Below are 27970 nucleotides of genomic sequence, written 5' to 3' on the forward strand. Positions count from 1 at the left end.
GGCAGATAGTGATATTGTTTCTTGTACTGCACGTGGATATTCCAATTATCGATTTGTAAAGTTGCGGCTCTGTGACTTGCTACCTCCCCGTGTTTGGCGCTCGGTTTTATTGGTTTCCATGCTAGACAAATGTGGTTGTTTCCTTCCTCCGTCTGCAGGCGGGGAAGGCTATGCTTTCTCAGCATTCCAGGGATTTTTCTCATATCCACTCTGTTGCTGCCAACAGACAATCCCGTTGTCTCCTTTCTGTGTCTAATACGTCTTGCACACTCACTTTTCTCATTCATGTGATGGACTCCTCCGGTCTCAAAGGGATACTTTCCCAGTGAGATCAGAGGAATGATGGCCATTACTTTTAAGTCACAGTGAAGGGAAAAGGAAGAATAACTTTTTCACCTTGGATTAATAGGTACACATTGATTTAATCCTGAAAGAAATATGTGCAGGGCTTTTATTTTGGTCAATCAATGTTCAGCTCTTGGGACACAGCTGATTTTCTTCTAGCTGTTCTAATTTTCTTCCTCGTGGTAATAGATGCTTAAGCATTTCTAGCTAGTAAAATCATTAGTTCGCGTGACTCTTCACCATACCGCTAAAGAATTATCTATAAAGCATGTCATTATAAGCCATAAAACCTGACAAGATTATGCTAGTCGCAGCCATGCCCAGTGGACTTTGCTTCGCCCTCTCAACAACTAGGATCTGAGTGGTGCTTGGCTTTGGTTTCTTTTTTGGTTCAGACCTGAGCGTTACTTGAGTTTAAGTGGGTTTTAAAGGGACAGCTAGTTCTTATTTCATATCCATTAACTTAAAGGACTTACAAGAGACAGCTGACGCACCAAAGGCTCAGAGACCCCCACCTTTACTCCCAAGTATGAGTCAAACTCTAGAAAGACCGAGTCCTAAATTTTCCATAAAGCTGTTTGATGGTTCCTTTTATTACATCCTTCCTGCCTTGTAGTGTGTTCATTTTTTAATACTTTACAGCTCTAGACTGTAATGAAGAATTTCCCGTATAAATATGTAGTCTCTCCCTGTGACAACATCAGAATTATTTTCTCAGACGTACTAAATTTTCCTAAGAATTCCCCTAAAGCTGCAGAGGATGTTGGTATTTAAGGAAGCGCTTGTCTATGATGAAAAATGCCAAACTTCACTTACTAGGATAATGTAATTCTTTGGCCATGGTGGTAGTGTGCAAAATTCTGTTTGCTTTTTGAATGTAAGATTGTGATGACCTTGAAGTAGGCCGTCTTCTTGACTCAACTTGTATCTCTCTCCGCATATTGACGCCAGTATCCTGTTTCAACAGGAAAGGCATGAAATATAGGAAGCAAGATGTTGTCGTAATGCAGTTTTGTCACTTTCCATGTAGAGTGCAACGCGCTCTGGCGCAGCCACGCAACTCTTCCGAGGAGTTTGTCCATATATCTGACCCAGATCTCGTGCCAGTGTGATTCCAGAAACATTATGATAGCATAACCGAGGCTTCTGAGCGCCATCTGGTTTCTTTTGACAAACACATGCCATACCACTGAAATCAGATGTTCATAGGAAATTACTAATGATGTCATGTCAATAAGCAAGTAGAGAGATTTGTGACCGTCTCCACCAACACCCATCCACCACCACAGCTGGATGAGTCATCGGCTCTTATATTCCGGTTTCTGTGTCCCAGTCTGACTAGTAGGCCATCTGTTGCTTTATCACTCGTATCTTCTTAAACACTCCTCTTTCTTTCTCACACAAACTCCGGGAAGAGAGGCCTTGTTAGAGGGGTGATTTAATAATTCAGAGCTTGCTGATACATCGGCTGCAGGGGGCATTTCTCCTAGTTGGATAAATAAATGTCTTATGATGCAGTGTTTTTAAGGCGAGTTGGTACTAGGTGTTCAGTTGCAGTCATGTTGGGGGGGGGTGACCACATACTTACAGGTTTGAGTTTCCATTTCTCAGAGTGATATTTATGGCTTGGCATCAGCTGTGGTGTGTGTGTGTGTGTGTGTGTGTGTGTTTTTGAGTGAGTGATGTAAGGACAGACTGTCTCTTGGCCCCCAAATAGCCCTGGAAAGAATAAAAGTGAGCTGGTGCAGAGTTACACAGTCAGTATATCAGAAGTTGCAGATAAACTTGAGGGCATTATTAGTTTAACCAAAAAAAGAAAGGCTGAGAGCAAATGTGGGGGGCCCTGGATCACCTGTGAGGTTACCCAAGGAAAAAACTTCAAAGTTGAATTCAAGAAGCTGCATTTTGAGAGGCTGGCGAATGCTTTGAAATTCAATAGCATTCCAAAACAGCTTTGCTGCTCTGCCAAAAAGCCTTGAAACTGGCTACAAACTCTTCGGCTAGCCTCGCAGTTGCAAATACTTGAAGCTGCAGAAACGTCGTGTCATTGGCATGACGTGAGATCCCATCGTATTTGCACAAAATCACGTGTAACACGTAGAGCGTAAATAAACGTATACGATAAGAGCTGGCCTTGTCCCGCAGCCGTCTTTGTGCCGCGCCCGGGCTGTTGTGGGGAACAGTGGAGTGCGTTTCAAGAACAAGAACATGTTTTCTACTGACGTTAACTGTATTGACAAACTGCTGCAAAGTGAACGAGGTGGGTGTAGGGTTTCTGTCTGCCCCCCACCAACCGAAGGTCTGAGCACAGCAACTTTAACTGCTGCCCTCTCAAGTAAGGGAGCAGCTGCACTCTGAACCTGAGCCAGAAGCACAGGTGTCCGTGTCCATCAATAACTAACTCTCTCTCTCACACACATATTAGAACTTTATCTACATCATCTTTTTAAAAGCAAAACCAGTTCAGGAGGAGCACCATGACCCTCCCGAACAATGTCATTGGTTCTTTTTATTCCTCCTAGAACAGCGGTCCCCAACCTTTTTTGCGCCACGGACCGGTTTATGTCCGACCATATTTTCACAGACCGGCCTTTAAGGTGTCGTGGATAAATACAACAAAATAAAACCAGTACCGGTACCAAAAAAAGGAAGATTTATTCATAACACATGGGGAAAGACCCAGGGAAACCAAGTTAACAATAAAAACGATTTAAAAAAATAACGATAAAATCCCTGAAAACCATAAAGCCTCAACTCTTGCGGCCCAGTACCAAATGACTCCGGTCCGTGGCCCAGGGGTTGGGGACCGCTGTCCTAGAACACCTGCAGGCAGTTTTGTAACACTATCACTAAAGTCAGTAATATATTTTACCCGATAAAACATTCTTCACATCAGCATGGTGAATCGAAGTACTCTTGTTTTATTTCCTCCTATAAAATGGAAAAAATGTATTATGTGGCGACACTATAAAAAGGCTCTAATTAGAGACAAATTATGGACTTGTTAATGGAAAAAAACTCTGAATAAATAAATCCTGGAGCTGGGAAGTTGTTCCACCCATTCCTGGGATACGCGAGCCTCGTCTAGTCAAGGCACAGTCGTCCTGCATCGCTGACAATTGTCGGAGATAAAAACAAAACAAAAATGAATCTATTTGAGAGGGGAAATGGCCAACTGACCCTAAACTCTAACCATCATATGAATTCTCTTGGAAATTGCCACTAAGTGAGCTTCATGATAATCATATGACTAATCGCGTGGATAAAAATCCCCGACCTTAGAGTTCTAGGGTTAAAGAAGATGGCCATTTATTGCTTTGTAGTTGTTGGTTGGGGAAAGCTGCTGGCTTTTCCGTTGTATGGGCTTCCTTAATTTCTTAATGTACCCCTTGTTAGGAGCTTCGTTGTTAAAAGCTTCCAAAATTCCTGGGGTTTTCTGTCCATATTCTATGGTTCATGGGTATTTACTGTGTTGGTTAACATTTTAAAACCCCTTTTGATTTAAGGGAGATTAAAGATACAGCTCCCAAGTGGCTTTGCCAGCTTTTCTGTGGCCAAAAACTAAAAGGACATGCTGTTTAACAGTAATCAAATAATTGTTTTGCTCTGGCACAGCGACGAGATGCTGGAGTTTTACTACGCAGTGTAGCAGGGAAGCAGTACTGCAGCTCTCTGTAGTGAACCTCCATGGCATTATGCCAGGATGTGGCCCTTTTTTCCGAACACGTCACATGTCACAGTTGTTTTTCCCTAATGTAAGCTGTTAAAGGCCTTTTGAAGTTCTTTCTAAACTAAGAAAAATCTTTCTTAACCCCTCTAATTGCTTCCAGTGAGTGAAAATCAAAGGCAATTAAAGTGATGCTTGAACTTGGCTGTAAAATAAGTGTAACTCGGATTGCGCCTTAGGAATGCATGTCTTCCTATTTTTAGCTTTGCCGTGTTTTGATGCCAGACTGGCTTTAACTTGCGTTGTCTTTGTGGGGCGCAGTCATTTTTCAGCCTTAACCGTCATCTGTTTATGATGCATATTTACACCCCACCCCCACCGACATCGCTGTTTATGTTTAAAGCGTGTAATCAAAGCGGCGAGTGCAACAGCTTAGCCGAACATGCCAGAAAGCTATTGATTGCACCACTCCTGAGCTTCTGATGAGCTAACATTTACAGGGATCCATGACATCAGAGAGTAATCCTTGTGGGGCCTCCCTTTTTTTTTTTTTTTTTTTCTTTGTTACAAATCTTGGCACTCCCTCACTTATCTAACGCTGAGCACTTGGTTCTTCATTTATTTAGAATATGACACGTCTTTCCATTGGAAAAGCTGACTAAGCCTTTACTGAACACGACGGGTCATCTCTCTTCTGTAGAGGTGTTGCCAGACGCGCCGTGCACATGTAGAATACCATTACTGCCTCTCTAAACTCTGTCAAGTTTTTCCTGTTGTAACAGGACCATATCCTTGACTCAAGCTCTGACTCAATATGCCGGCGTTCTGTGTGACAGCCCGAGAGGATGATGTCATACTCCTGTCAGCAAGTGATTTACCTGCCTGCGTGGGAAAAGGTAGATGGTTCTTTCCAGTAAATGATGTGACTATTGGTAACACATGGTCCTTGTCTGCAGCTATCAAGTATGTCTCTGGCAGTCTGCGGTAAATCATAAGCTGCTGACTGATAATGTCATGATGACCCATAATGCCTGTCTCTGCTGGTGAAATGGACCCAGAAGCGCAGACTCCGTGAGCGGATCATCGAGTTTTAATGATCAACACAGCAAAATCAGTTTTGGCTCAGGAGGTGTAGGGGGTTGTCACTAATCACAAAGTTGAAGGTTGGATTCCTGGGTTTTTCTGAGCTGCTTGTTGAGCTGTCCTGGGGCAAGATACTGAACGCCAAATTGCCCCCAATGCGTCAGTATGTGTGAGATGCATAAAGCGCTGTCTAAGTCTGTGTGTGTGTCTGAATGTGGCTCACGACGTAAGGGGTTCAGAGTTAAGGCTAGAAAGTGGCATACTAAAGCAGCCTGTTAATGACTTTTTATGTTTAGGTTGTTATTTTACTTTGACATGTGTGAAGGGGGGCTGAGCTGAACATGGAAGTCACACAGCTCGATCTTTAAAGGGGGATTTATTAAGCTTTCTTTGACGTTATCTCTAAAAGCAAAGTTAAAATGCTCTCTAAAGCAGGGGTGTCAAACATAAGGCATAGGGGCCAGAATAGGCCCAGCAAAGACTTCAATGTGGCCCACTAGATGGTCCCTGTAAAATCTGAAGGACGGCTTTTCCCACTGAGAAAAAGCTCCCCTGTTTTAAATGAAAGGTTTTTTCCTTTTTCAGTAATTTTACACATTTATTTGTTACAGTTTAAGCCCAGAGAGTCATGCTGACAGATTTCTGTCATTTTTTACAGCAGCATTTCTTTGTTATGTAGAAAAACTGAGAGACACTGTTTTAAACGGCACTTCTGTTTCTCACATTAACCCTTTGTTTACCACGGGCCCACTTGCGGTCCCATTTTACAAGCACCTTTAAATTATTGTAACTCCATTAACGTTTGTGCTAGATGGGAAACTCAAATGTTTTCAGAAGAAAGAGACTGCGATCTTTACAGGGATATTTGGTGTGTCATGGCAGCACAAGGCATTCACAAGGTACTGCTGTCTGAACATGGACAGAAACAGTCCTCTCTGCCTTGATTTTACCATGTACGCTTCACATTACCATAGCTGTCTAACCTCCTGTCTGAATTCGTTTCTTTTCCTCCAGCTGACGCCGGGCGGAAAGGCAGCTCAGGCTGCCATCGATGTTGGAGACTGGGTGGTGGCGATCGGTGACGCCAACGCAGAGGAGATGACCCACGTGGAGGCACAAAACAAGATCAGAGAAGCGTCAGGCTCCCTCACCCTCACCCTCAGCAGGTTAGCCGTCCGACATCGCGCGATGTAACGAAATGATACGCTTATCTCATTCAAACAGAAGCACAAATCCCCACAAAACAAATGCCCGATTTCATCCTTACTTTGACGAAATAGGACGACATACTTTGAGTGAAACTTGATCCAATGTGACGGATTTTAAATTGGTTTTTAGATTCTGGCACGGCTCAAATAAAGCAAAGTAAATATTTATTGGCAGAAAGGTGTTATTAATGAGGAGTTAACAGGATATCTGGAGAATAATTCAGAAGATTTCATTAGCATCGAACAAAAAAGACCTTCAGGCACATTTATAAAGGATTTGACCCTTTTTTTTTTTTTTTTTTTTTTCCTTCCTTTCTTCTCAGCAACATTGAATTCTGGCATTTTTTTTGCACATGTGTATTCAATTGAAATGCTATGACATTTCTGCTGCACTTGGATTCACAGAATTGGGGTTGTGGAAGCCGTATTCAGGTGCTCAATTCGAAGCTTTTTTTATTTTTATTTTTTTGAAATAAATGGCCTCATTTCCAGCCTCATTCATAAGAGACTTCAGCCTTGACTTCACCCTATTAAAATATGATGGCCTTTTTCTTGCAGGCAGTTTAAAAGACTAACTTTGTGCCTGTCGGTCTGAAATTAAACTTGATACAAATGAATTATTCACTGCATGTATTTCAATAGTAATGCTAGGTGCGCCATTCTCACTTATTAAAGCAGAGAATGTCGTGGATTTGGCAGAGGTACAGCCTGTCTGAATCCATCCTAGCTTACTTCTAACAGTAATATTCTGTCCTTCACATCATAAAGAAGGAAAAGCGGCGCACTTTGCAGCAGATATGCTCGCAATTGCTATCGGGTGGATGTACCGGCCTTTGTTCTGTTCAAATACACCATCTTCAGAGGAACCTTGGGCACCATACTTGCCTCAGTTCCATAATGAAATTAGAGAAACTTTTATTTTTTTCAGATACAACACTTTGTTGTTAAATGCGCACCAGGAAAATCTTTTTATTTTGCTTCAGTAATTTTTAATTAGCACTGCGTAACCTTCTATAGGCAGCACTTATACCTGCTCACATACTTTCTGCCAGAAATACTTGACAAAGTCTCTCAGTAGAGTCGAAGCCAGAATGTTTCATCAAGAGCTTAATTATAAGAGAGCGAGGGGAAGGTGGGGGGGGGGGAATCCCTTCCAATGAAGGATCAAACGTAATCATTCAAGGACCTAAAACCTTCAGAAAATGAGAAGTATTGACTTGTTAAGTAACAAAGATGGGCCGGCTGCTGTCATGGGACTCATTTTGATTTTGTGATCCTCATAAGTAAGATGAAAATGGCTGTGTTAACGTCTTCGCTTTATTGTTCCTACCAAGAGACTCGACTCTTTAATTCTTACAAATCTTCTTTGTGCGTTTAGTTGAATCCGAGCAGCCACAGGTCATTTATCAGGCTGCTCAGAAGGCAGAGCCATTACGTGAATGAATAGAAGGGAGATTTGGAGATATGTTTACGGCATATTGTTTCAAATATTCTGGGTTTTCTTGCATTCGTACAACATAATAGATTTGGGTACTTGGCTTTCCCACTCTTGTTTTCCTTTTTTATTATGTTGATCAGCGTGTTGCTGGACATTAACCTGTATTTCTAAGCATTTTAAGCTCTTTCTTTAATTGGACAACCAATTAAAACAGGGTATAATGTCCAGGAATAAGAAGATTTGCTACATCCTGTTGATGTGTTATCAGATCAGTCTTATCATTCATTAAATTATAGTGTACATTACGTTCTCCTGGCACTTTATTTGGTATACTTTGGTCGTGCTGGGTTGGGCCCTCTTTTGCTTTTAGATATGCCTTGAACAATAGGTCATGGTTCAGCAAGGTGCTGGACACATTGCTCAGATTTTGCTCCATATTGACATGATGCCATCACACAGTTTCTGGGATACTTTTTTTTTTTTTTTTTGGCTGCACATTCACGATGTCTACACTGCTGCTCACTGGATATTTTCTCTTTCTGCTTTCAAAGTCACTTAAATCACCTTTCTCCTCCGTTTTGGTGCTTGGTTTTAACCCCAACAGGTCGTTTTGACCATGTCTGCATGCCCAAATGTACCAAGTTGTTGCCGTCTGATTGGCTAATTAGATATTTGCATTATGGTGCGGTTGAACAGGTGTACCTAATAAAGTGGCCCGTGAATGTAAGCGGTATTGCACTCTGGATATTGTGTGAAACGGATGTCAAAATATAACGTTGCTTTGTATTTGAAAAATATCTGTTTAATTAAAAATGTGGCTTCGCAGGAAATGCTGTAATATTTCGACAGAACAGTAACAGGTCAGCGTGTTTACTTTTCTTGCACTCTGTGGTTTTTCCTCCTCCATTTCTCGTCTCCTTGTGGAGTCCGGCTTTTGTAAACATTTCACATTCTTCTTCCCATGACTCCCCAGTCTCCTCTCTTCATCTCACCCCGTCCGATTGTTATTATATTGTAAGACAAGCAAATATTGTTTTCCTGAAACACTTTTCAGAGAGGAGCTATTGTCAGTCTTATTTATTCGTATCTTGGCTGCCATCCACGGTTTCTTTTTATGCCTAGAGAGGAGGACAGCTGCGCGATGATGAGATACGGTCTATTGTTTGGTTTGGCGTCTCATTTTGTTCGACACCAATGATCATCTTGTCTAACAGAAAAGGTTTTAGCTTTATCCTGAGCCTTTTTATGGGGACTGGAATCCTCCAAAAAATATGTCCAGTAGAGTTTCACCTTCACAGAAAAAGCATCCACGGGGACACGTTAGACTCATATTTTAGCCAGCCGCTGGACTGGAGGCTTGTGTTTGGAGAATGCTGGTGAAGTGTGCAAAGTTGATTACAGTATCATGGGAGTCTTTTGTTATTTCTAACTTTTATCTAAGATCAGCTTGAAAGCTAAACGTGCATCAGCTAAGATAAGTGACCCATGAAATGAAGTGGGAAATGATCTCATACACCGTGCATATTCGGTTTCAGCACAAGCAAACTGATTTCTTCCAAAAACACCGATGAAATCATCTCCATATTTGTTCATTTTAGTCCACCTTGCCAAATTAAACACGGTAACAGAAGGGTCATGGCACGAATTCCCTGTGTCCCAGATTTCAAATGTGTCTCATTAACTTGTCAGCCTTGCTAAGGTGAGCTCAAGCACTGTGTCACATCGATTTGTCTTCCAGAAATGTGACATGAGCAGACATGTCAGTATGCCTTCCCCTTGCTGCCCTGTCTATCTGCTCAGCCCTGTTGTCATTCTGTCTTAAACACTGCTCTATTAGCGGCTGAGCAGGCAACAGCATGAGCGGTTATTATTTTCTGTGTCACAGGAAGCGCGGCCCATTGTTTTCGTTGGTGATTATAGCCTCAAACAATGAGTAACTGCAGGGTGGATTCATTCTGGCTTAACCCTATTTGAGCTTTGTGCAGCGTGTAAGCGCTGGTCAAAGGGTGGTGGTGATTTATGTTCAATTATTTCAGGAGGAAACAGAAGTGTAAAGCCGGCCGCCTCCATGTTTAATGCGTAAAGATATATTCTAATAAACGTGTGCTCTGTCGGGGGCGGGGGACACCGCAGGGATGTTAATCCTGGGAGAAGCTTTAAGACCTGAACAGGACTGATTGACCCGCTGTATTCTCGGCTCTCTTAATAAGTTTATTAAAATGAAAATCCTTTTTTTTTCTTTGTGAACCTTAAAACAAAGTACAGCACGCAAACTGTAAAAAATTAAGCAAATTTTTCCAAGTTACCTCTTACGATAATGTGAAGTAGAACTAGTGGAAATATAATGAATAATGAGCACGTGTTGATTTTTTATTTTTTTTTCTCCCCTCCCCTCTTTCTCTTTAGACCCTCCAAAGCGGGTGGAGACCAGAAGGTAAGCCTGCATTTATCTGACTCGCCGAGCTCACCTCAGCGTGGACACTCTGGATGGTTTGCATGGTGTGCCGTGACAGTTAAATTCAAACTTAATTGTTACTCACAGTTTTTCGTGTCACTTTGTGTTCTTCAATTTCATCTGAATCACCTGCCTTGTCAAGCTCTCACAGAGTCCATGCACTCTGCATTAGCCAAGCATCAGCAGGTTGCAAAATTAGCAGTTTGCTGGGCAGTTGTCGCTGATGCATTTGGAATTTCCCGCACAGTCCCTGATACCAGATAAATACTGACGCTTTAAGTCTGTGGAGTCGCCCGGCCAGCTGATCAAACTGAACGGTTTTTAGAAAAGCAGCCGGCACATGACACAAACGCAGAGTCACTGTTCTATTTTAATAGTTGTTTATTTTCTTGCTGCAGTCCATGCACAATACTCAAGGAGGAAATCTCATTAGTGAGACACGTCAGTTATAGACGACAGTTTGAGCATTTTCATTTTAGCAGCAGTAGCAGATTACATTGGCCAGCAATTGGCCGCCTGCCAACACAAATAAAATCTGTGTTCACACTTCTTAAGCATTTTTTTTCCATGTGTAGAGAAAAGCCCGGAGGCTTTTGACAGAGCCGCCGTCGCAGTACAGAGTAATCTTTTTGCTATAATGAAATATTGGGACTGCGCTGGAAAAGCTTGGGCTTGTGCGACGGCAGATGGAGTTCTGTGCGTGTCACAAATGTCTAACTGCATGTCGTGCACTGTGCTGCATTGTCTCCTTCTCCCACACCCTCACAGGACTCGCTTGCTACAGCTTCTGTTCCGCCAAAGTACTCCTTTGCCCCGAGCACGACCATTAACAAGATGGCGAGGCCATTTGCAGCAGGTGGTGCTAGTGCCAACTCAGGACCTGCTATTAAACCTGTGGCCTACTCTCCTAAACTCAACACCCCGCGCTCACAGGGGCATGCCAGTACACCCCAGCCACAGAATGGGTAGGTGGATGAATAAACGCTATTACCGTTGGAACCGCAACGTGACTAATGTGGTTTTAATGGCATTTTTCTGACGTCTCATTATTCTTGTTTTAAACTTAAAAAGAAAATAATGCCTTTAGGAATTTAAAGAATTTAGTCCAATCAGTGCTGCGGTGTGGTGCCAAAGTGAAGTCACAGATTTTTTACATTTTCTTTTAGGGCACGTTAGAGAAAAGAGAGCAGGGCAAATGCAAGCTGACTCACTGTGGAAATCCAATTATTAACTGTGCCAATAATTTGTCTAAACTTAGGCTAATGCTAAACACACCAGAAGTAGTAGTTGCTGTTGTAGATTGTGTCCTGATTAAGTCTGGTGGTGTTTGTATAGCAGGAAATGTTTAGCTGAAATATGCAGTTCCAGCTGTGGATGAAAGACAGCTGCAGTGAAATCTATCAAGATGACAGAGAAGTATTTGAACAGTTTGGTTATATGTGCCAATAATCAGTCACAGTTTTACAGCCATGTTAAACTCTGTGTTCTTTGGACACTGTAGATGTTGTCACGAGTTTTTTCTTTTTCTGCATTGTTTAATCTTTGTTCCCATCATCCTCATTTTGTGTGTTTAACTTTTTCTGTTTACTCAGTCACTTTCCTTTTTACGTCTTCTCTAACCTTAGGACGGGGAAAAAAACGAACATCATGATTTAAATCTTTAAGATTTATACAAAGACTTTGTTTAAGGCTGGATTCCAGTATAGATTAAAATGAGTAAGCGACAGTGGAGGTGAGTCTTTAGGAAATGATTGCAAGTCGGTGTAATGTGTGGGAGAGAAAAGCACTGATGTTGTTTTTAATAGTGGGAACTGAAAAGAAGATGCGAAATATTTCTTGCAAAATCATTTCTTTCTTATAACAGATTTTCCATTTCAGCAGATGGGTTATTGATCGGGCGTGATTATTACTCGTCTCTTGCATCTACAGTTAGCAGAATGAAATATGTAATGTTTGACAGATGCAGTGTGGCGCTTGACATTATGATTCTGATGCACAAATCTCACACGCTAATGCTGATCGAGCTGTCACTGAGTCCTGCTCAAGGACACTTCGGTACGTGGAATAGCCGGGGAATGAACGCCGGCCTCTGCATTTACGGGATAATCTGCTGTACCGCCTGAGACGCAGATTCCCAGAAACAATTTGATGTAGTTTGCTGTAAAAGTGAGCCTTCGACCTTGAAATGTTCATTGCTTTTTTTTTTTTTTTTTTCCTTTAACCCGCTGAGTTTTTAATATTTTTTTTTTTCCAAGTATTCCTGCAAGAAATGTGTTTTAAATGATCCGGAAAGTATAAGTTTGGCATGAAATGGTCTATAAGGATAGGCCGGTCCAGTTCCTTTTAATTTGGGTCATGGCAGCGCTCTGTCTCCAGCCGCTGGTGAGATGTGGTCTGTTGCTGTATTTAGCCTCATACATTCTGTTGGGTTCCCAAACTTTTCCTGCTCTGCTTTTCTTCTTCTTTGTAAAATCAACTTTTCTTGTTACTCTGCAACGCTAATTCTTCTTGTCATGTTTGAAAAGAGTTGAGCGAAATCAAAACCACCAGGTTAATCTGGTGAGGACGTCATCTATTCTTTGATTCTCCACAGTTAATAGTTGGATCCAAAAAGCTGTCTAAGCCCAACGTGTTAGAACAGGTTTAGCGTTGTGTTGTTTGGACAGAGTTACCAGTAATACGTCACTGCTGTAGCATTTATGATGAGCAGATCCCTCTTGTGCTCCTGTTGCCTGTGAATGAAGCCCAATGGCACAGAAATCAGGTTTAATTTTCCTTTCAAAAGGCTACAGCCGTGTACGTACCTCTGTGAGGCGTTTGTGTACGGGGATGAGAGGAGCAGAAAAGCAAATGTTTTGTGCCAGTCTGCTGAGTCCTTTTGGGTCAGGGTGACAATGGATGATTTGACAGTCAAACAATGCCGTCCTTCTTCCTCCTCTCACAGAGCCTGCTGACAATAGCAGCATGTCTCTACACACCTCTCGCATGGTTTCTGCATTTTGCAATGTTTTTGATCGTCTGTTGTGTGAAACCTTTGTCGTGTATTGACGTGCTCAGTTTCTCCTCCCCCTGAAATCTTAACCCTAACCTTTTTCTCACTCTTTTCTTCTTTTAACTCCACAGATGGAAGCTCATTACAAGTTAGTATGTTTCTTTTTTTTGTTTTCATTTGCAGTCAAGTGTGTGTATGTACACTTTTATAAATTGGCATTCACACTTAGTCTCATAACAAAGCTGTGCACAGCCTGATAGTAGTTCGGTTGCATGTCTTTACTGGGTGTGACTTCACAAAACTATTGTATTAGAATAACTTAATTTAAAAGAAGAATGCGAGACTAATATTGTGCACATTTTTAATTAGCCTTAAAGTCAGAGACCCCAAAAAGGAGAATGAAGTTGCAGTTTATCTCCTACTTCACAGTTAAACTATTTCTTATTAGATTGCAGTCTGTGCAAAATAAGAAATATTGTCAAATATCGCCTTCCATCTTCTCGTTCCTATGGTAACTTCACGAGCCTAGTGTTTACGTGCTCTTTGGTCTAATCCACAGGGGTGAAGCAACTTACTATGATGATATCTACCAACAGTCCAAGTAAGGGGCCAGCTGCATGGTGGCTGTGCGGTTGGCTTTGTAGGCTAATCTGGCCAAGCCGTTTATGTAAAAGAGAGAAAATGCTGATGCCCTTTTGTTAGACTGAGTGACTGTGTTTACAGAGCGAGGATGGCAGTTCATTAATGACTGTGTCTTTTGATATTTCTCTTGCTTGTTTACGAACGCATGCTGCAGTTGACCTACAGCTGTGCTTAAAATGAGCAGCTTAAAAAGCATTTCATTTGAGTGATTAAGTTGTTTATGAAAAATAAATGCCTCTCCCTTTAGCTTTTTTCTTTTTTTCCTCTTCACATAAAGCCAGGTACTGAAGTGAAGTGGCTTTTCTTGCGCTGATTCTAATGACAGTTATGAGTATCTTCCGTTTATGAGCCTCTGCCGTGTCCCCATGAGAAATCTTAGTAATGGGTGTCCATTAGTGCTGTTATTGCGTGACTCTGATACTAAGCGTTCCTCCATGCGTTTGTGTGAGTGGGTAGTCCCTGGATGTGATTGTGTTAACCACACCTGCTGTGTGCTCCTGCTCCTGCTGCTGCTGTTGGGTGTGTGTGTGCGCGGCAGGCACGGCCTCAGGTTGGAGAGCATCCCCTGTTTTATTCCCAACGACCGCAGCAAGAAGAGGCTGATTGAGGACACTGAGGACTGGCAGCCCCGCACTGGCACCACCCAGTCTCGTTCCTTCCGCATCCTGGCTCAGCTCACAGGCACCGACTTCAGTAAGTCAGGGCCTAAGACAGAAGTGATGGACTGTTACAGCAGACAGTAATGGGTTTGAGGGGTGGGCCTCTCTGTTAGTCAAGATAAGGTGTAGGATGGGGGGGCTGTTACTAAACGGTTGATGTGATTTGATCTCTGGGACGGAGTGTGACAGCAAGAATGAGTGACACGGAAAAGGTGGATGAGGGGTTTCTTCATTTTTCAGCTGAAGAGAGGTGGCTGGTGTTTTCACTGACATGTTTTCATGTTTTGTTTTACCCTGACTGTAACCAGTCTGACAAAGGAAGAAACTGCATAGCTAAATATAAGGAATATCATTACTTATTCTGAGGTGTGTGTCAACATTTGTATTAGTGAGGCATTCTGATGTGTGTCTCTCCTGGATCTCTCAGTGCAGGACCCAGATGATGAAAACATGAAGAGGTCCAGGTAAACGGATTGTCATTAATGTGACCAGTCACGTGTTTGTGTTTGTACACTTGCATATGTGGAAGCCTCAGCTTGGCAGTTACTTTGAAAAAAGAAAAGGAACAAAAAACCTCTCCCGTCAGTGTAGTTTAAATCGTGCAGCTCTGCCTCTGTGTACCACCACAATGAATAAAAACAAGACGGATCTGATTTAAGTGTAGACCTGAAGATCAACTTAAACTGGTTTAACAGAATTATTACACTGATCATTCAATAATTAGACTTTTTGCAATGTTTACAGTGCGATGGGATCATCATTATAAATGTGAGTTCACTCATTAGAAAGTAGCAGGATACAATTTATGTGCGCAGAGCTGTGTTTTCTGCTGAGATTCAGTCAAATGCTGCATAACTGTTCATGAATGGCTAAGTTAGGTCACCTGACCTCGGCTAAACATGCTGCTCTCTTACTGTAGACAAAACTAAAAGTAGAAAACCCCACAAAGCTGCAGCGACTGAAGGCAGTTCCAGTAAAGGCCCAGAAAAGCATCTCAAAGGCGGAAATGTGGCATTCGGGGATGTTTATGGTTTCCAGATCCTGCCTTAAAAATGATGCTTCCCAATTTGTACACATACCTTTGGGCCTGTAAAGGGATGGTACTGAGACACTATATTTATATTAGTGATTTTAGCGTTAATCTCGTTAAAATGATGTTAACGTCACAACCGCATTAACGCCGCAAATCTCCGTTAGCCAGGTGTCAACGGGTTAGCGCAGTTAGCTCGTTAGCGCGGTTAGCTCGTTAACGCGTTAGCACCGTCAAGCCCCACTCACGGGGCGATTCCCGCTAACTTGCTAACGGAGATTTGCGGTTATGGCGTTAACGTCATTTTAACGAGATTAACGCGACAGCACTAATTAATAATGAAAAAAATGTTTCTGATCAGTGTATGTTAAACTCGTTGAATTAAAGCTAAAAGTCTGCACATCCTGACTGTACGATCCATGGTGGTGTTGTACAGATATAGCAACCATAACTTTGCTGCTTTGAACATCAGAATGCGTGGTGTGTTTTTGTTCATAGTGTGGTTTTGTTGTTGTTTTGAGTCTGCTCAGTAGCATAACATATTAACTTTTTTGCTGTGTTGCTAAAATGCAGATGGGAACATTTGATAGTATTTTAATTTCTGGAGCCATCGACCAATTACCTTGGTGCATGCAGCAGCAGTATGCTATGTTCCTCAAAAGTCCCCTTTTATTTTAATTAGGAGATTAGCAGGTTCCTTCTGTTTCCATACTTTTCTAATCGTTATATTTAAGAGTACTAAATGTCATAAATGTTACTACTACATCCCTCTGCTTTTTTTCTTCTTCAACTTTTCACTTTGTGCACTTTTACTCCCTTTTCTGCTCCATCCCTCTCACCTCATTTATTCTCTCCCCTGCGATCTGTTTCCTTCCTGTCTATCTCTCTTTCATATCTGTTTTTGCCTGCGGTCAGGGAAAAGTTCCTCACTGAGATTCAGAGTCCCCGCTATGCCCGTCTGAGGGATTGGCACCACGACAGGTCTGCTCGCGCCCTCAATATTAAATCCTGAGCGACATCCTAGACGCCCTGGGACGCAGAGCCCAGCCAGAGCCGGCTAGCGATAGCTACACTGCAACGACTACGTGATAAAGACGACGAAGATAGTGGACTGTCTTCTGGCAGTTAACAAATTCACCTCCTTAGATGCAGATGGACTGACAAAGAAATTTGGGGAAGCGAAGAAAAGCAAAAATATAAGAAACGTATCCTAGATGACAAAAGTGGAACCTTGCATACTGAGCCTAAGCGTAAGATCTCCCTCTGAAATTCTGACTTGATGATTGTTGACAACACTGTGGACCATTGTGTCTGTAGCCCTATTTTCCATTTCACACTGTGTTACTTGGAGTAAACTGGTGGAAAGGTGGGGAGGGGGTCTCGGCGGTGGGAAGCACTGTTCTTTCTTCTTTGATTGTGAAGTTCAGACCCTCCTTTTGATCTGTCTGTCTCTTTTGCTGCCTGTTTACGTTTATTGAGTTTTCATCTTTTAGAGTTCTCAGTTTTGATCCCCTCTTCTAATAGGCTTCTCGCACAATTTAAAGAAAAAAAAACTGTACTTTTTTTTTTTTTTTTTTTTTTTCCTGCTGTCATCAAAAATATATAAAATATAAAACATCTGGAAAAAAAAGCAACTCTTGTTCTGTCCTTCTGTGTTTCTTTTCTTGTTTACTTTAAGCTTACAAGGGCATATCTCTCTAACAGTTCTTTCCTTTTTTCCCCTGCTGCTAAGTCACAATTGCTTTACTTACAGTGTGCTGGACAAAAAGTGATTATATAGAAGCGAGGCTTTATTCAGTATTTATGCAGGTTGGAATTAATGGGATGTCTTAAAGAGCCAGGTTCAAGGTTTACTTTTATTGCCCCTGAGAGAAAATTGTTGTGCATTCGGGCATAAAAAAACCCAACAAATGTGCATACTCATTTATAAAGTGCTGAGATGAACAGTGAGGAAAGTCTGTCTCGAGTTATTTGCATTTTCCTGAAATGCGAAAAAAAAAAAAATGTAATCCTGAAGCGCTATAGGTTTTGACACCAGACTAAAACAAATAGGTTTGGTAGGTAATGACTTTTCATCAGTAGTATTTCTTGAAGTAATGTTTCTGGATGTTTAAAATCCATAACATCCATAGTGAAGGACGTCTATAAATCCCATTTAAAAATGTCCACAGATGAGATGATTTAGAGCTTGAGGATACAGCTTTAAACCCTTTAGCTGTGCTCACTCTCACACATCTGACTCATGCTTATACTTTGTTTCTCGTGCTGTCCAAACAAATCTCATGTCATGTAAAGGGTTGGTTAACCAACACTGGTCCATAAACATCGAAATTCAGCTTGATTGGTCTGAGGCGCACAGACCCAGGTGGAAGACGAAGATAAATTATTAGCACATACTGACAGAGTTTTTATAATTTGGCAAATAATTCGTTTAACAAATGCACCAGTAGTGAGGAGAGCAGATTTATGTAATGAGCTTGTAGCACACTCACTGGAAATGCCTTCCTTGTACCTGATTGGACCCAGTGTTTTCCTTCAGATCCTTAATTCTTTGTGCTTATAGACTCAACAAGGTGCTGGAAACATTCCTGGGAAATCTTGGTCCATACTGACATGACAGCATCACACAGTTGCTGCAGATTTTTCTTTTGGCTGCAAATCTATGACGTGAATCTCCTGTTTCATCGCACCTCGAAGGTGCTCTGTTGGTTTGAGATCTGGAGATCAGGTGATCTGGCCGTGTGAGTACAAGGAGAAAGCAGTTTGAGATGATATGAACCATCAGAAGATGAACACAGTTTGTTCATACAGGACGTGGTCAGCAACAATCAGGTAGGCTGTGCTAAAGGCCTCTAAAAAAAAAAAAAAATGTCCTCCACACTGTTATGCCACCACCCGGCTGAAGCATTGATACAAGACTGGATGGATCCATGTTTTCATGTTGTTCTGAACCTACCATCCGAATGTCGCAGCATAGTCAGAGACTGATCAGTCCTGGCAACATTTTACCGGTCTTTTGTTTCCAATTTTTGGTGACACGTGCATACTTTTGTAAAAGTGCCGGTTTAAGTTGCTTGTTGCCTTCAACAAAACATTTTTGATGCAGAGAACTGCTGCTTACTGGATATTTTATCTTTCAGACCATCTTCTGTAAACCTCAGAGATGGTTTTGTGGGAAATTCTGGTAGATCTGAAATACTCAGACTGTGCTGTCTAGCACAAACTACCATGATGAATTCAAAGAAACCTAAATTGCCTTTCTTTCTCTTTCCAATGCTCAGTTTGAACTTCAGCGGGTCATCCTGACCATGTCTACAAGGCTAAATACATTCTGGTGCTTCCATGTGATTGGCTGGTTAGTTATCTATATTAAAGAGAAGCAGGTGTATCTAATGAAATGGCTGACAAATGTGTTTTAATGTATAGTGAAGTTGGAGGTATTACTAAGTGACTAAGAAAAATTAGTGGAAAACTAGCTAGAGTAGGAATGTACCCAGACCAATGTGCTAAATTAGACAAGTTAATCGAGTCAAGCATCAACTTGTAGAGAAATTTCAACTGTAAGAGAGGATTGCAGAGGGGGAAAAAAATCAATGTGTAAAAATATTACTTTACATCTGTAGAAATAACAGTAAGCAGGAAGATACTGAAGAAAGCTTTGTGCAAAGGTTAGATGTGAAGAGCCAATAGGAATGAGGCTTCTCATTCAGCCCTTCTAGGCATGTGCCACCACTGTCGCACATGGTTTTTAGTCACATTCGACTTCTCGCAGAGCTGCATCACCTTTACCACCTCACTGGGTGGAGGGGTAACACATGTCAGGGGCTTGTTGCTCCATGAAAAATCAAAACCTGCTATTTCCTTTGCCGGATGCTGAGCTGCCAGCAAAGTTCTCTGCTTTCCTCATTGCTCAGGTTGATGCATCCCACAGGAGTGGATACCCAAAAAGGGGGGAGAAAAAAAGAGAAACCGGTACAGATGAATCTAAAATCAGAGCTGCAAAGGATGAACAAGAAAAGTGAAAGGAAATGCTCCAGTCAAAAGCTAAATAAATAAATAAAAAATCCCGTCTGCACAGCCTCTGATAGAGAAAATGTGCACCTGCATCATATCAAGCCTCTTGCTGAGCAGGGAGGAGGGGGTTTGAAAGCAGGGAAAATGTCAAGGATAACACAATCTAGGCTGCTCCAGGTGGGAAGAAGCCGACATAGAGGTGTAGCGCAATTTGCACCTGCAACATTCATCACAGTGAGGTGCAGCAGAGAGAAGAAAGAAACCTCATGGTTGCGAGACAGCCGAGCCATCGGCCTTTCAACACGTACGGGCAGCCTGGCAAGGGAATGTAGCCGGGGCAGCGGTGTTGAATGGGAGTTTGTTTTGTCAGTTGTTAGGTGAGGTCCCAGATGTGAGGCTTGTCAGTGTGTCTGTGGAGTGGAGGGCAGCTGACCCAGGGTCTGTGAGTCACACACGGGCAGAAACAGCCTCTGTCCTTTGTTTGACTCCATCAGCACACATCCTGCTCATCCAGCCTTCTGACTTCCTCTTACACATTTTTCTTTCTTTCTGCGGGTTCTTTGCAAAAATCTCATGGTAGGAGGTCTTGCGATCCTTAATTTAGAAAGATTTAGCTTTCTTACTGTCACTAGTCCTATAAGCCAGATTCTTGGTATTGCAAAGGGATTTAATGTTCTTTATTATTCCAGAAATAGCAGATGGCTAGATTGCTCCCAGCTGTAACGTCTGCCTCTGTAGCTACAGTTTTTTTTCTCGTGTATTTATGTTTGGCGACATAAATAACATTCTTTCATATACAGACTTAACCTGATAAAGGCACAACTATGGGATGAGGTTGGTGTAGGGTAATTGATTTCACAATCTCTTTCATTTTCTTTACGCTAATGAAAGGGGATTTCATCTCCTTTCACTAGCGTGTTTTAGATGGCACAGTTGATGATGTAAACACGATAGATGCCTAAGGTGCTGTTACAATCTCCGCCCGGTTCTTTTTCTCAAGATAAAAGTCTCCAGAGCTCACTGTCTTGGCTCAGAAGTTGTTTTTCTGTCTTCCGTCAAGATTTGAAGCTTTTTCTGAATATAGTGACGCTTGCTGCGGGTAACAGATCTTTGAAATGTAGAAAACGCTTTATTTCAACACTCCTGCACATGCAAGCTCTAAGCGAAACTCTTCCACACCCAAATCTGAAAGCGACTGAGTTTCCAGTCGTCTAACTTTTGCCTAACTTTGAGCGACGTCAGTCGGCCTGAGGAGATGTTGGTGTTTCTTATGCTCTCATGAGAGGCTGCGGCTCTTGAACAGCAGGGCGATGACGCTGAAATCATGTTCGGCTTGATTGATTTTTGAGTCATGATAGAAACTGCTCACTGTTGTTCTTTGATACTGGAGAAATTTCAATTATTGTGCTGCTTTCAGTTAAATCTAATACACTGAATCAGAATGTGTGATCACAACAGGTGGGGGCACCACGCTACCCTGTTAATCCCAATTAATATTAATAATGATGCTTCGAATCATTCGCACACAAGGTAATCCGTGGCACAGCATAATGGTGACAGCTCAGCCATGGCAGGAGATATCCAAACATGGCATCCATTGAGAAGTAACTATAGTTACGGAGGTGTGTGTGTGTGTGTGTGTGTGTGTGTGTGTGCGCGCGCGCGCGCGTGTCTACCTTTTCTAATTAGTCATTTTCTCCCCACAGCCTTGAGCCAGCTCCCTCACCTGCCACGGCCCAAGCAGCAAATAAACCAGATGGTGAGTTTCTTCTCCTGCTGATGCGTTAAAAAGAGCCCCAGCAGCCTCCGGGAGAGGCTGTGCTAATAGATTCTACGTCTTAAGTGTCAATACAGCAGCAACAACGCGACACTCAAAGCTGTCACCACAGACATCTGTTTGAAGGGTGGATTGTTATGGGATTTTTTTTTTTTTTTTTTTATTTAATTTTTTTTGTGGTGTGCAGAATCGACAAGTGCTGCCGCCGCACCAAAGAGTTCTGCTCCTTCCTGCCGACCGCCGTGGGTCTCGGACCCCAATTTTGCCGACCGCTTTCGCCCAGACAAGGTCAGCACCGTCGTGACCCAGCACCAGAAGCCAGCCCAGCCCACGCCTATGCAGAGCCGCAGTTCCATCCTGCAGGCTGCACAGCAGGCGCCGGAAGACAGCGGGAGGACCCCCATATGTGGTGCCTGCAACAAAATCATCAGGTGAGGCTGCACCGCCACTACACACAGATTCTTTTTAACTCGAGCGAGGCGCTCTGTGTTTGCTCCTGTTAGAGATGACAATTTAAGACTCTTAATATTCACGACACACTGCCTGTCTGCAGCAAATTAAGCCAGTCAGCATATTTCACAGAGTGTGGAGACATCTTGTTATCACTCAGAATAACAAAGAAACTGGTTGATATTCTGGTCACCATTGCAAACAAAGAGCTTTTATTCATTAATTTTTGAGTGAAGACTCAAATTCAAATTCTGGAAAACCTCAAATTTGTCTTTAGCGTTTGCTCACATTTCACACAGTCTAGTGTATTTTTGCTGAGTGCCTTTGGATCTTTTTTCACTCCTCTGTTGAAGCTTTGGATTATTTAGCCAATTTATATTTTAAAAAAAATCCCTATTTATGTGTTACTAAGAGTCTTTTTTTTTTTTTTTTTTTTTTTTCTTTTCTCCAGGGGACGGTACCTGGTGGCACTGGGACGGTCTTGGCACCCGGAAGAGTTTACATGCTCGCAGTGTAAGGCGGTCCTGGAGGAGGGGGGCTTCTTTGAAGAAAGGGGAGCTGTCTATTGTACCAAGTGCCACGATAACCGATACGCTCCGAACTGTGCCAAGTGCAAAAAGAAGATTATAGGGGTACGGGCTTCTGTCGTATCCAGCAAAATCAAAACAGCTGTTTCAAAGTTTTTTAAAAAAAGTTAACCTTTTTCTTTTTTCCCCCCATCAGGAAATCATGCATGCACTGAAGATGACTTATCATGTTCAGTGTTTCAAGTGTGCAGCCTGCAAGAATCCTATCAGGAATCAAGCCTTTTACATGGAGGAGGGTGAACCCTACTGTGAGAGAGGTGAGTAACTGAACCATTGCAGTCCACACGTACTATACTTCCTATATTGCATACCTGGGCAATCTAAATGCAAATGGTGCAATTTATTGTGTAAGAGTTGGAAAAGGTACAAAAAACAAAGACCGAAACGGCTCTTTTTGGAGCCACATTCACAAACTGATGCTACTGCTTCACATCCTACATGAAACAACACCAATGCTGTGACACAGTTGATTGTCTTCCAAGGGCCAGAGGAGGATACATACAACTATTCTGCTTGGTAGTGATGGCTGGGATGTCCTCTGTTGTGTAAAATATGGGATGAACTCACACCTAGTATAAAAAGCTGAATTCAAATTGAAGCTAGTGTGATTTTACACATCCATTTTCCCTATAGGCCAGCAGGGGGCGATGTCTCTCAGCTTGACAAAGAAGTCAGTTTCTGTAGAAGTGCATGAAAAAAATGAGTGTACTTCTGTCTTGATTAATGAACTCTGTAACCACTTTCCTAATGAGTTTTTCTTCTGAATTGCTAGATTCAAGTCTTATTTAATACAGCTCGGTGTTCACTTTGTAAATTATGGTTCCATTTAGAGTAAAATAGACGATAAAGCAGGGCAAGCTTTAGGGCATCACTATTTCACCATTAACAAGTCGCTACCATACGAGCGTGCAGTATCCTGAGTTTGAGTCTGATCCAAAAACCATAACATGCAGTCTGTGCTTCAACTGTGCTCCAAAAGATGGTAAATGTCCGCCTTTCTTTTACGATTTCATCACTCTTTAGGACAGTTTGGTTCCAGACTCGCGTGTCTGGTGAGAAAAGGATTGTTTACTTATAATAAAGACCTCAGTCATGACCAAATGTGTTCGACTGTGTTTTCTCTCAAGGACTCTGTTCATTCATTCAAACAATACAACACTGAAGGCTTCACAAAAGATAAAGGTGTCACCATGGTGAAAAATCCTCTGCTGGAAATAAAAGCAGTCGCATTTATGTCGTTCTAAGGAACAGTTTCAAATACTACTACTACTAATAACTGCAACAATGACAGTAGTCAGATCTGCTGAGCAGATGGAAGCGCCCACAGAAACCTGTGCTTTAATAAAAAGTTTAATTCTAAACCCGAGTCCAAGCCAGATAGCATTTGCCTGAGCGTGCTGAAAATCCGAGTGTGCAGATCGATTAGTTCCAGTACTGACTGAGAACATCTCGACTCATGTAAGACGCCCCGCGACTTCACACGTGGATCGAGCCCGATTATAAATCTGCACTGGCCTCAAGTCCACAGATGAGACAGAGCAAGCTGACACCCACAAAGCACGTTTTAAATGGATGCTACAGCTCGGCCCACGTCATAGACGTCGGGGTACAAAATCTTTAAATTCAGCCAGTGCATGAATCAGGTGTAGCGTGCATTTTGTGATAAAATTGTTTCCTCTCTACAGTGCATCCTCTCCAGTCTGTCTGAAATAATTTTGATTATTTTCTTTGACAAAACGTGTCAGAAATAGTTTGATTTTTACAAACATTGTAGTATTGCTGTGGGGTTTGGCAGAAACCTACATTGAGAGTCTCCTGGCACATGCCGCAGTCAATCATAAAGTGTGACGTTTTCATCTGCTGTAATCTATTTAGCTCCAGTTTACTTCATACATACCTCTATTGGGTTTTATGAATGGTGCGTGCTCTTCTATTATGATATAAATGACTTAGCGGGGCATCTGACGTGGATTGCTGCTTTATCAGAGGCGAAGCCAGAACCTGGGTACTCATATTCTGAATAATGCCTTCAGCTCTGATAAACATTCTGCTGCCTCAGCATCTTTCAGGGATTGTACAGCTCTCACCCACTCACTCTTGAGAAGCAGCATTATAACCTGACACTTCCCCCCCCCCCCAGAGTCCTTGTGATGAAAGAGACTGGCAAATCCAGTCAAGTATCTGGAGCAATTTCCACCTCATCCTAATCCCACCCCTACACTCTGGAAAGGCACTAATGTACAGTGGGTGGACACAATAACACAAACAGTATAGATATCAAATGGCCAATAAGAAGAGGAGCCGGCATTTGGCATCAAAGCAGCTCTATACGTCTTTATTTTACACCGTTCAGTCCCTTAAGTGGTTGCGTGTAGCGTGTAGTGAGGATTGCTCATCTCGGAGCGGCAAACAGCCTCCACTTCTTCTTTTAAAGATGAAAGATGTGGAAAAGGATTTCAGTCTCTACGGATGCCGTAAAGGTTAAGCGATGTTTACAAACGGCGATTGCGGAGGCCGGGGCGATTCCTTGGCCTGATGCGGGCAACGATAAAAGCTCTTTTGAGTTAAAAATGTAATGTTATATTCACCTTATCTTACATTTCTTCTGCTCGCCACTCTCCCCCCCCCCCCCCAGACTATGAGAAGATGTTTGGCACCAAATGCCATGGCTGTGACTTCAAGATTGATGCCGGGGATCGGTTTCTGGAGGCCTTGGGCTACAGCTGGCACGATACGTGCTTCGTCTGTGCTGTAAGTCATTTTGATGGATATAGCTTCTTGTGGGCTCTCTTTGCCCCTGTATCTCGCAGCTGTCCCAGTACAATGGCACCTGGAGAAAAAAATTTGCCTCCATGTCTGGACCTCAAGCTTTCTCCCTCTCTCTCTCAGCCTGTCACCTGCAGTCTATCACTCTCTATATATCTCTCTCATTCTGTGAAGAAAACTGAAAGCAAATGCAGTCAAGTAAAGCTTGCTCTGGCCACTAGAAACTGTGTAAATTCACATCAGCAGTGTTGAAGTCTGATATCTACTCTGCCCTCGTTTCCCAATCCGTCTCTCTCACTCTGTGTGTCTCCTTTCATCTTTAAAGCTCTGCCAAATCAACCTGGAGGGGAAGACGTTCTACTCGAAGAAGGATAAGCCCCTGTGCAAAGGCCATGCTTTTGCTCCAGTGTGAGAGAGCGAGGCGCATCTTCAGAAGGAGCACTGCTCTCTCTCCCTTCTCTTTACCCCCTGACACTTCCGTAGACGCACCACATCCCTTCTTGCCACACACCTTGTTAAACTAAGTCCTTTCTCTCTGTGCTGCAGACTTTGTTTTTGTTCTCGAGGCTTAATGCTGGCTGCACGTACCGTCACTTTACTCTGCTGTTAGGAGACTTCTGATGGCACTGCCTCTAATGCCAAATGCTGTGTTGCATAACTGGAAGGAGACGAGGAATTATGTCACGCCATCGGTAACTTTTTGACTTCAAAGTTGTTTTTAGGTCATGAAAAAAAATGTCACCGCAGGCCACGTCGATTTGTAGCTGTTAGCGGAGTAATCTCCCGCCTCTGTTCTCCTCGTCCTTGTTAATTCAAGTCACCAACTTGAAGGAGTCATTGAGCCTCTAATAATCTCTCATATTGCAGTAATGATCAAGCAATTCTCTTGCACTAAGTGTAGTGAAGTGCTGGCCCCATACAGGACCCCAGCCCACTCATCGGCTCTCACTGCAGCGCCCTTTAATGTAATGGGGGGCCAGTCGAGCAGAAAAGGAGGTGTCCATTTCTGCTTGACTGGATCTCCTCCACAGAATCACTAACTACTTATTACTTTGACTCTGGCAAGTCAGAGCGCATACTCCAGCTTGAAGAGTCATTTAGAATGATGTAGTAATTAACCCATTTTTAATCGTCATACACGCGGGTGATGGAGATTGATTTTTAACTTTTCCTTTGATTTGACTTTTTTTTTTTTTTTTTTTTTTAAATGAGACAAAGTAAGTCTTTAAGTGTTCCCCATGTTACTGTGATATTATTCCTTAGAGTACTTTCACATCACTGAATCTGTATTTATATTGCTTCAGAAGTGGCCTGTAAGTGTTGTTTTTATTGCAGCTGAAAGTTTCAAATAAAATTATTTAGTAATTCCATGTGCCGGGTCATTTCGTTTCTCTTGGAAACACTCCCATCTGTAACAATTTCTAAAACTGTCAATTGCCATCTTTGCTCTTTTTCCAAAACCCTGCTGAACAGTGTTGCCAACTCCTCAGTAAGGAAAATCGCTATTGGTTGTCCTAAAAGTCGCTAAATGACGTCATCGCCTAATTTGCATAATTGGTCATGCTAATCTAATTCTAACCTACGTTGTTGGAGAGAGAAATAACATCGTGGAAGAGACATAAAGTGAGTAAAAAACGTCCTAAATGCATTTAGAGTTTATTTAGAACTACAAATTAAATTTCTTTTAGCAATTATTGTTTTTTTTAATGTCACAATTCCAACCCTGCTCCTTTTCCCGGGCTTGGACCGGCAAAAGTGACCCGAAATAGGCACTCTGGTGGAGTTACTTTGTGTGTGTGTGTGTGTGTGTGTGTGTGTGTGTGTGTGTGTGTGTGTGTTTACAAGTAGTTTTAAACCTTGTGATCCACAAAACAGCATAGGAGTAAAAGAAGAACTGACTGCGTTACAGCACCCGCTGCTTGTTGAGAGTAAAAGCGATATGCGCTTTCACGTCCTTTTTTTTTTTTTTTTTTTTTAGCGACTTTTTTTTTTTTTTTTTTTTTTTTTGAAAAGTCGCTAAGGGGTCTGAAAACTCGCTAAGTTGGCAACACTGCTGCTGAAGCCTTTGTATGCTCCCTATAAATATAATCAACAAAGTGATACTGAAATACGTGGCATTTTATCTTAACTGGTAGGTAGCCAGGTGCTTAACCCATCATTCTTGCTGGAATAGCTACATTTCTGTTTAGGTGAGAAGCTCCTCTTAAAAGCTTAGCATGAGCAGTGGTAGCACTTGGTCAGCCGCTAGCATGCAGTCCAGAGTTTAAAAAAAAAAAACAAAAAACTGACGCCAAAGTTGAAGCTCACAAATGGATGTTTGTTGTTGTTTTTAAACACTCCTTGGTATAATGACGCATATCTGTAACTCCAAAGCGTTTTATCTTCTTTTAATCTTTAACCATTGGAGAGGGCTAAGCTAGCCATTTGTACCTTAAGCTAGGCTAATTGTTACAGACTTTAGCTCAACGGTTATGTGTCACGGAGACGCAAGATGAGGGTCCTGAGACGATCAGAGGTTTTACAGTTCATGAAATGTTGCACACTTAATTTTTATTTTTATTTTCCAGTGGTCTCAAACTCCAGTCCTCGAGGGCCGGTGTCCTGAAACTTTTACTTGTGTGCCTGTTGCAACACACCTGAATACAATTAGGTCATTCACAAGACTATAGAACTGCATGCTGAGGTGGCATTTCAGCCATTTGATTCATGTTACAGCAGCTCATGAGTGAATGAACATGGTGCAAAAAATGTACTTTCAGAAGTACTATTTTTCCAAACACTTATTTAAATTTACTTGGGTTAAGGGCTGCCACCTCAGCATGCAGTCAAGTTCTAGAGTCTTACTAATGACCTACTG

The 27970-nt window shown here is 42.2% G+C and overlaps 2 protein-coding genes across 6 annotated transcripts in view; both read left to right on the plus strand.

The window, feature by feature from the left end:
- The window catches only part of pdlim7 (PDZ and LIM domain 7), a 33247-nt gene extending 6764 nt beyond the window's left edge, over positions 1-26483 (plus strand). For 4 of the 5 annotated variants that reach the window (XM_084942686.1, XM_084942663.1, XM_084942668.1 and 1 more), the window contains 9 exons: positions 6110-6261; positions 10148-10175; positions 10965-11161; positions 21240-21292; positions 21498-21741; positions 22212-22392; positions 22484-22604; positions 24983-25098; positions 25439-26483. In XM_084942686.1, coding sequence (XP_084798812.1) covers positions 6110-6261; positions 10148-10175; positions 10965-11161; positions 21240-21292; positions 21498-21741; positions 22212-22392; positions 22484-22604; positions 24983-25098; positions 25439-25525 — 1179 coding nt within the window. In that variant the 3' untranslated portion in view covers positions 25526-26483. Of the gene's footprint in view, positions 1-6109; positions 6262-10147; positions 10176-10964; positions 11162-13319; positions 13337-21239; positions 21293-21497; positions 21742-22211; positions 22393-22483; positions 22605-24982; positions 25099-25438 lie in introns of all 5 variants that reach the window. The other variant, XM_084942696.1, reaches the window with a different exon arrangement.
- Positions 13886-17089, plus strand: LOC146392168 (uncharacterized). Its single transcript, XM_084942732.1, has 3 exons — positions 13886-14523; positions 14917-14953; positions 16435-17089. Exons 1-3 carry the CDS (start codon positions 14175-14177, stop codon positions 16529-16531), a joined length of 483 nt encoding a protein of 160 aa, XP_084798858.1. The 5' UTR covers positions 13886-14174; the 3' UTR covers positions 16532-17089.
- Positions 26484-27970: the final 1487 nt, after the last annotated feature.

This window comes from Perissodus microlepis, chromosome 2 (assembly GCF_051167445.1).
Source record: "Perissodus microlepis isolate ML-2025 ecotype Zambia chromosome 2, ASM5116744v1, whole genome shotgun sequence".
NCBI lineage: Eukaryota > Metazoa > Chordata > Actinopteri > Cichliformes > Cichlidae > Perissodus > Perissodus microlepis.

Coding starts and splice junctions, on each gene's coding strand:
- LOC146392168 (XM_084942732.1), top strand. CDS start 14,175: ATGAGCCTCTGCCGTGTCCCCATGAGAAATCTTAGTAATGGGTGTCCA. Junction 14,524..14,916: donor GCTCACAGGCACCGACTTCA/GTAAGTCAGGGC, acceptor TGGATCTCTCAG/TGCAGGACCCAGATGATGAA. Junction 14,954..16,434: donor GAAAACATGAAGAGGTCCAG/GTAAACGGATTG, acceptor GCCTGCGGTCAG/GGAAAAGTTCCTCACTGAGA.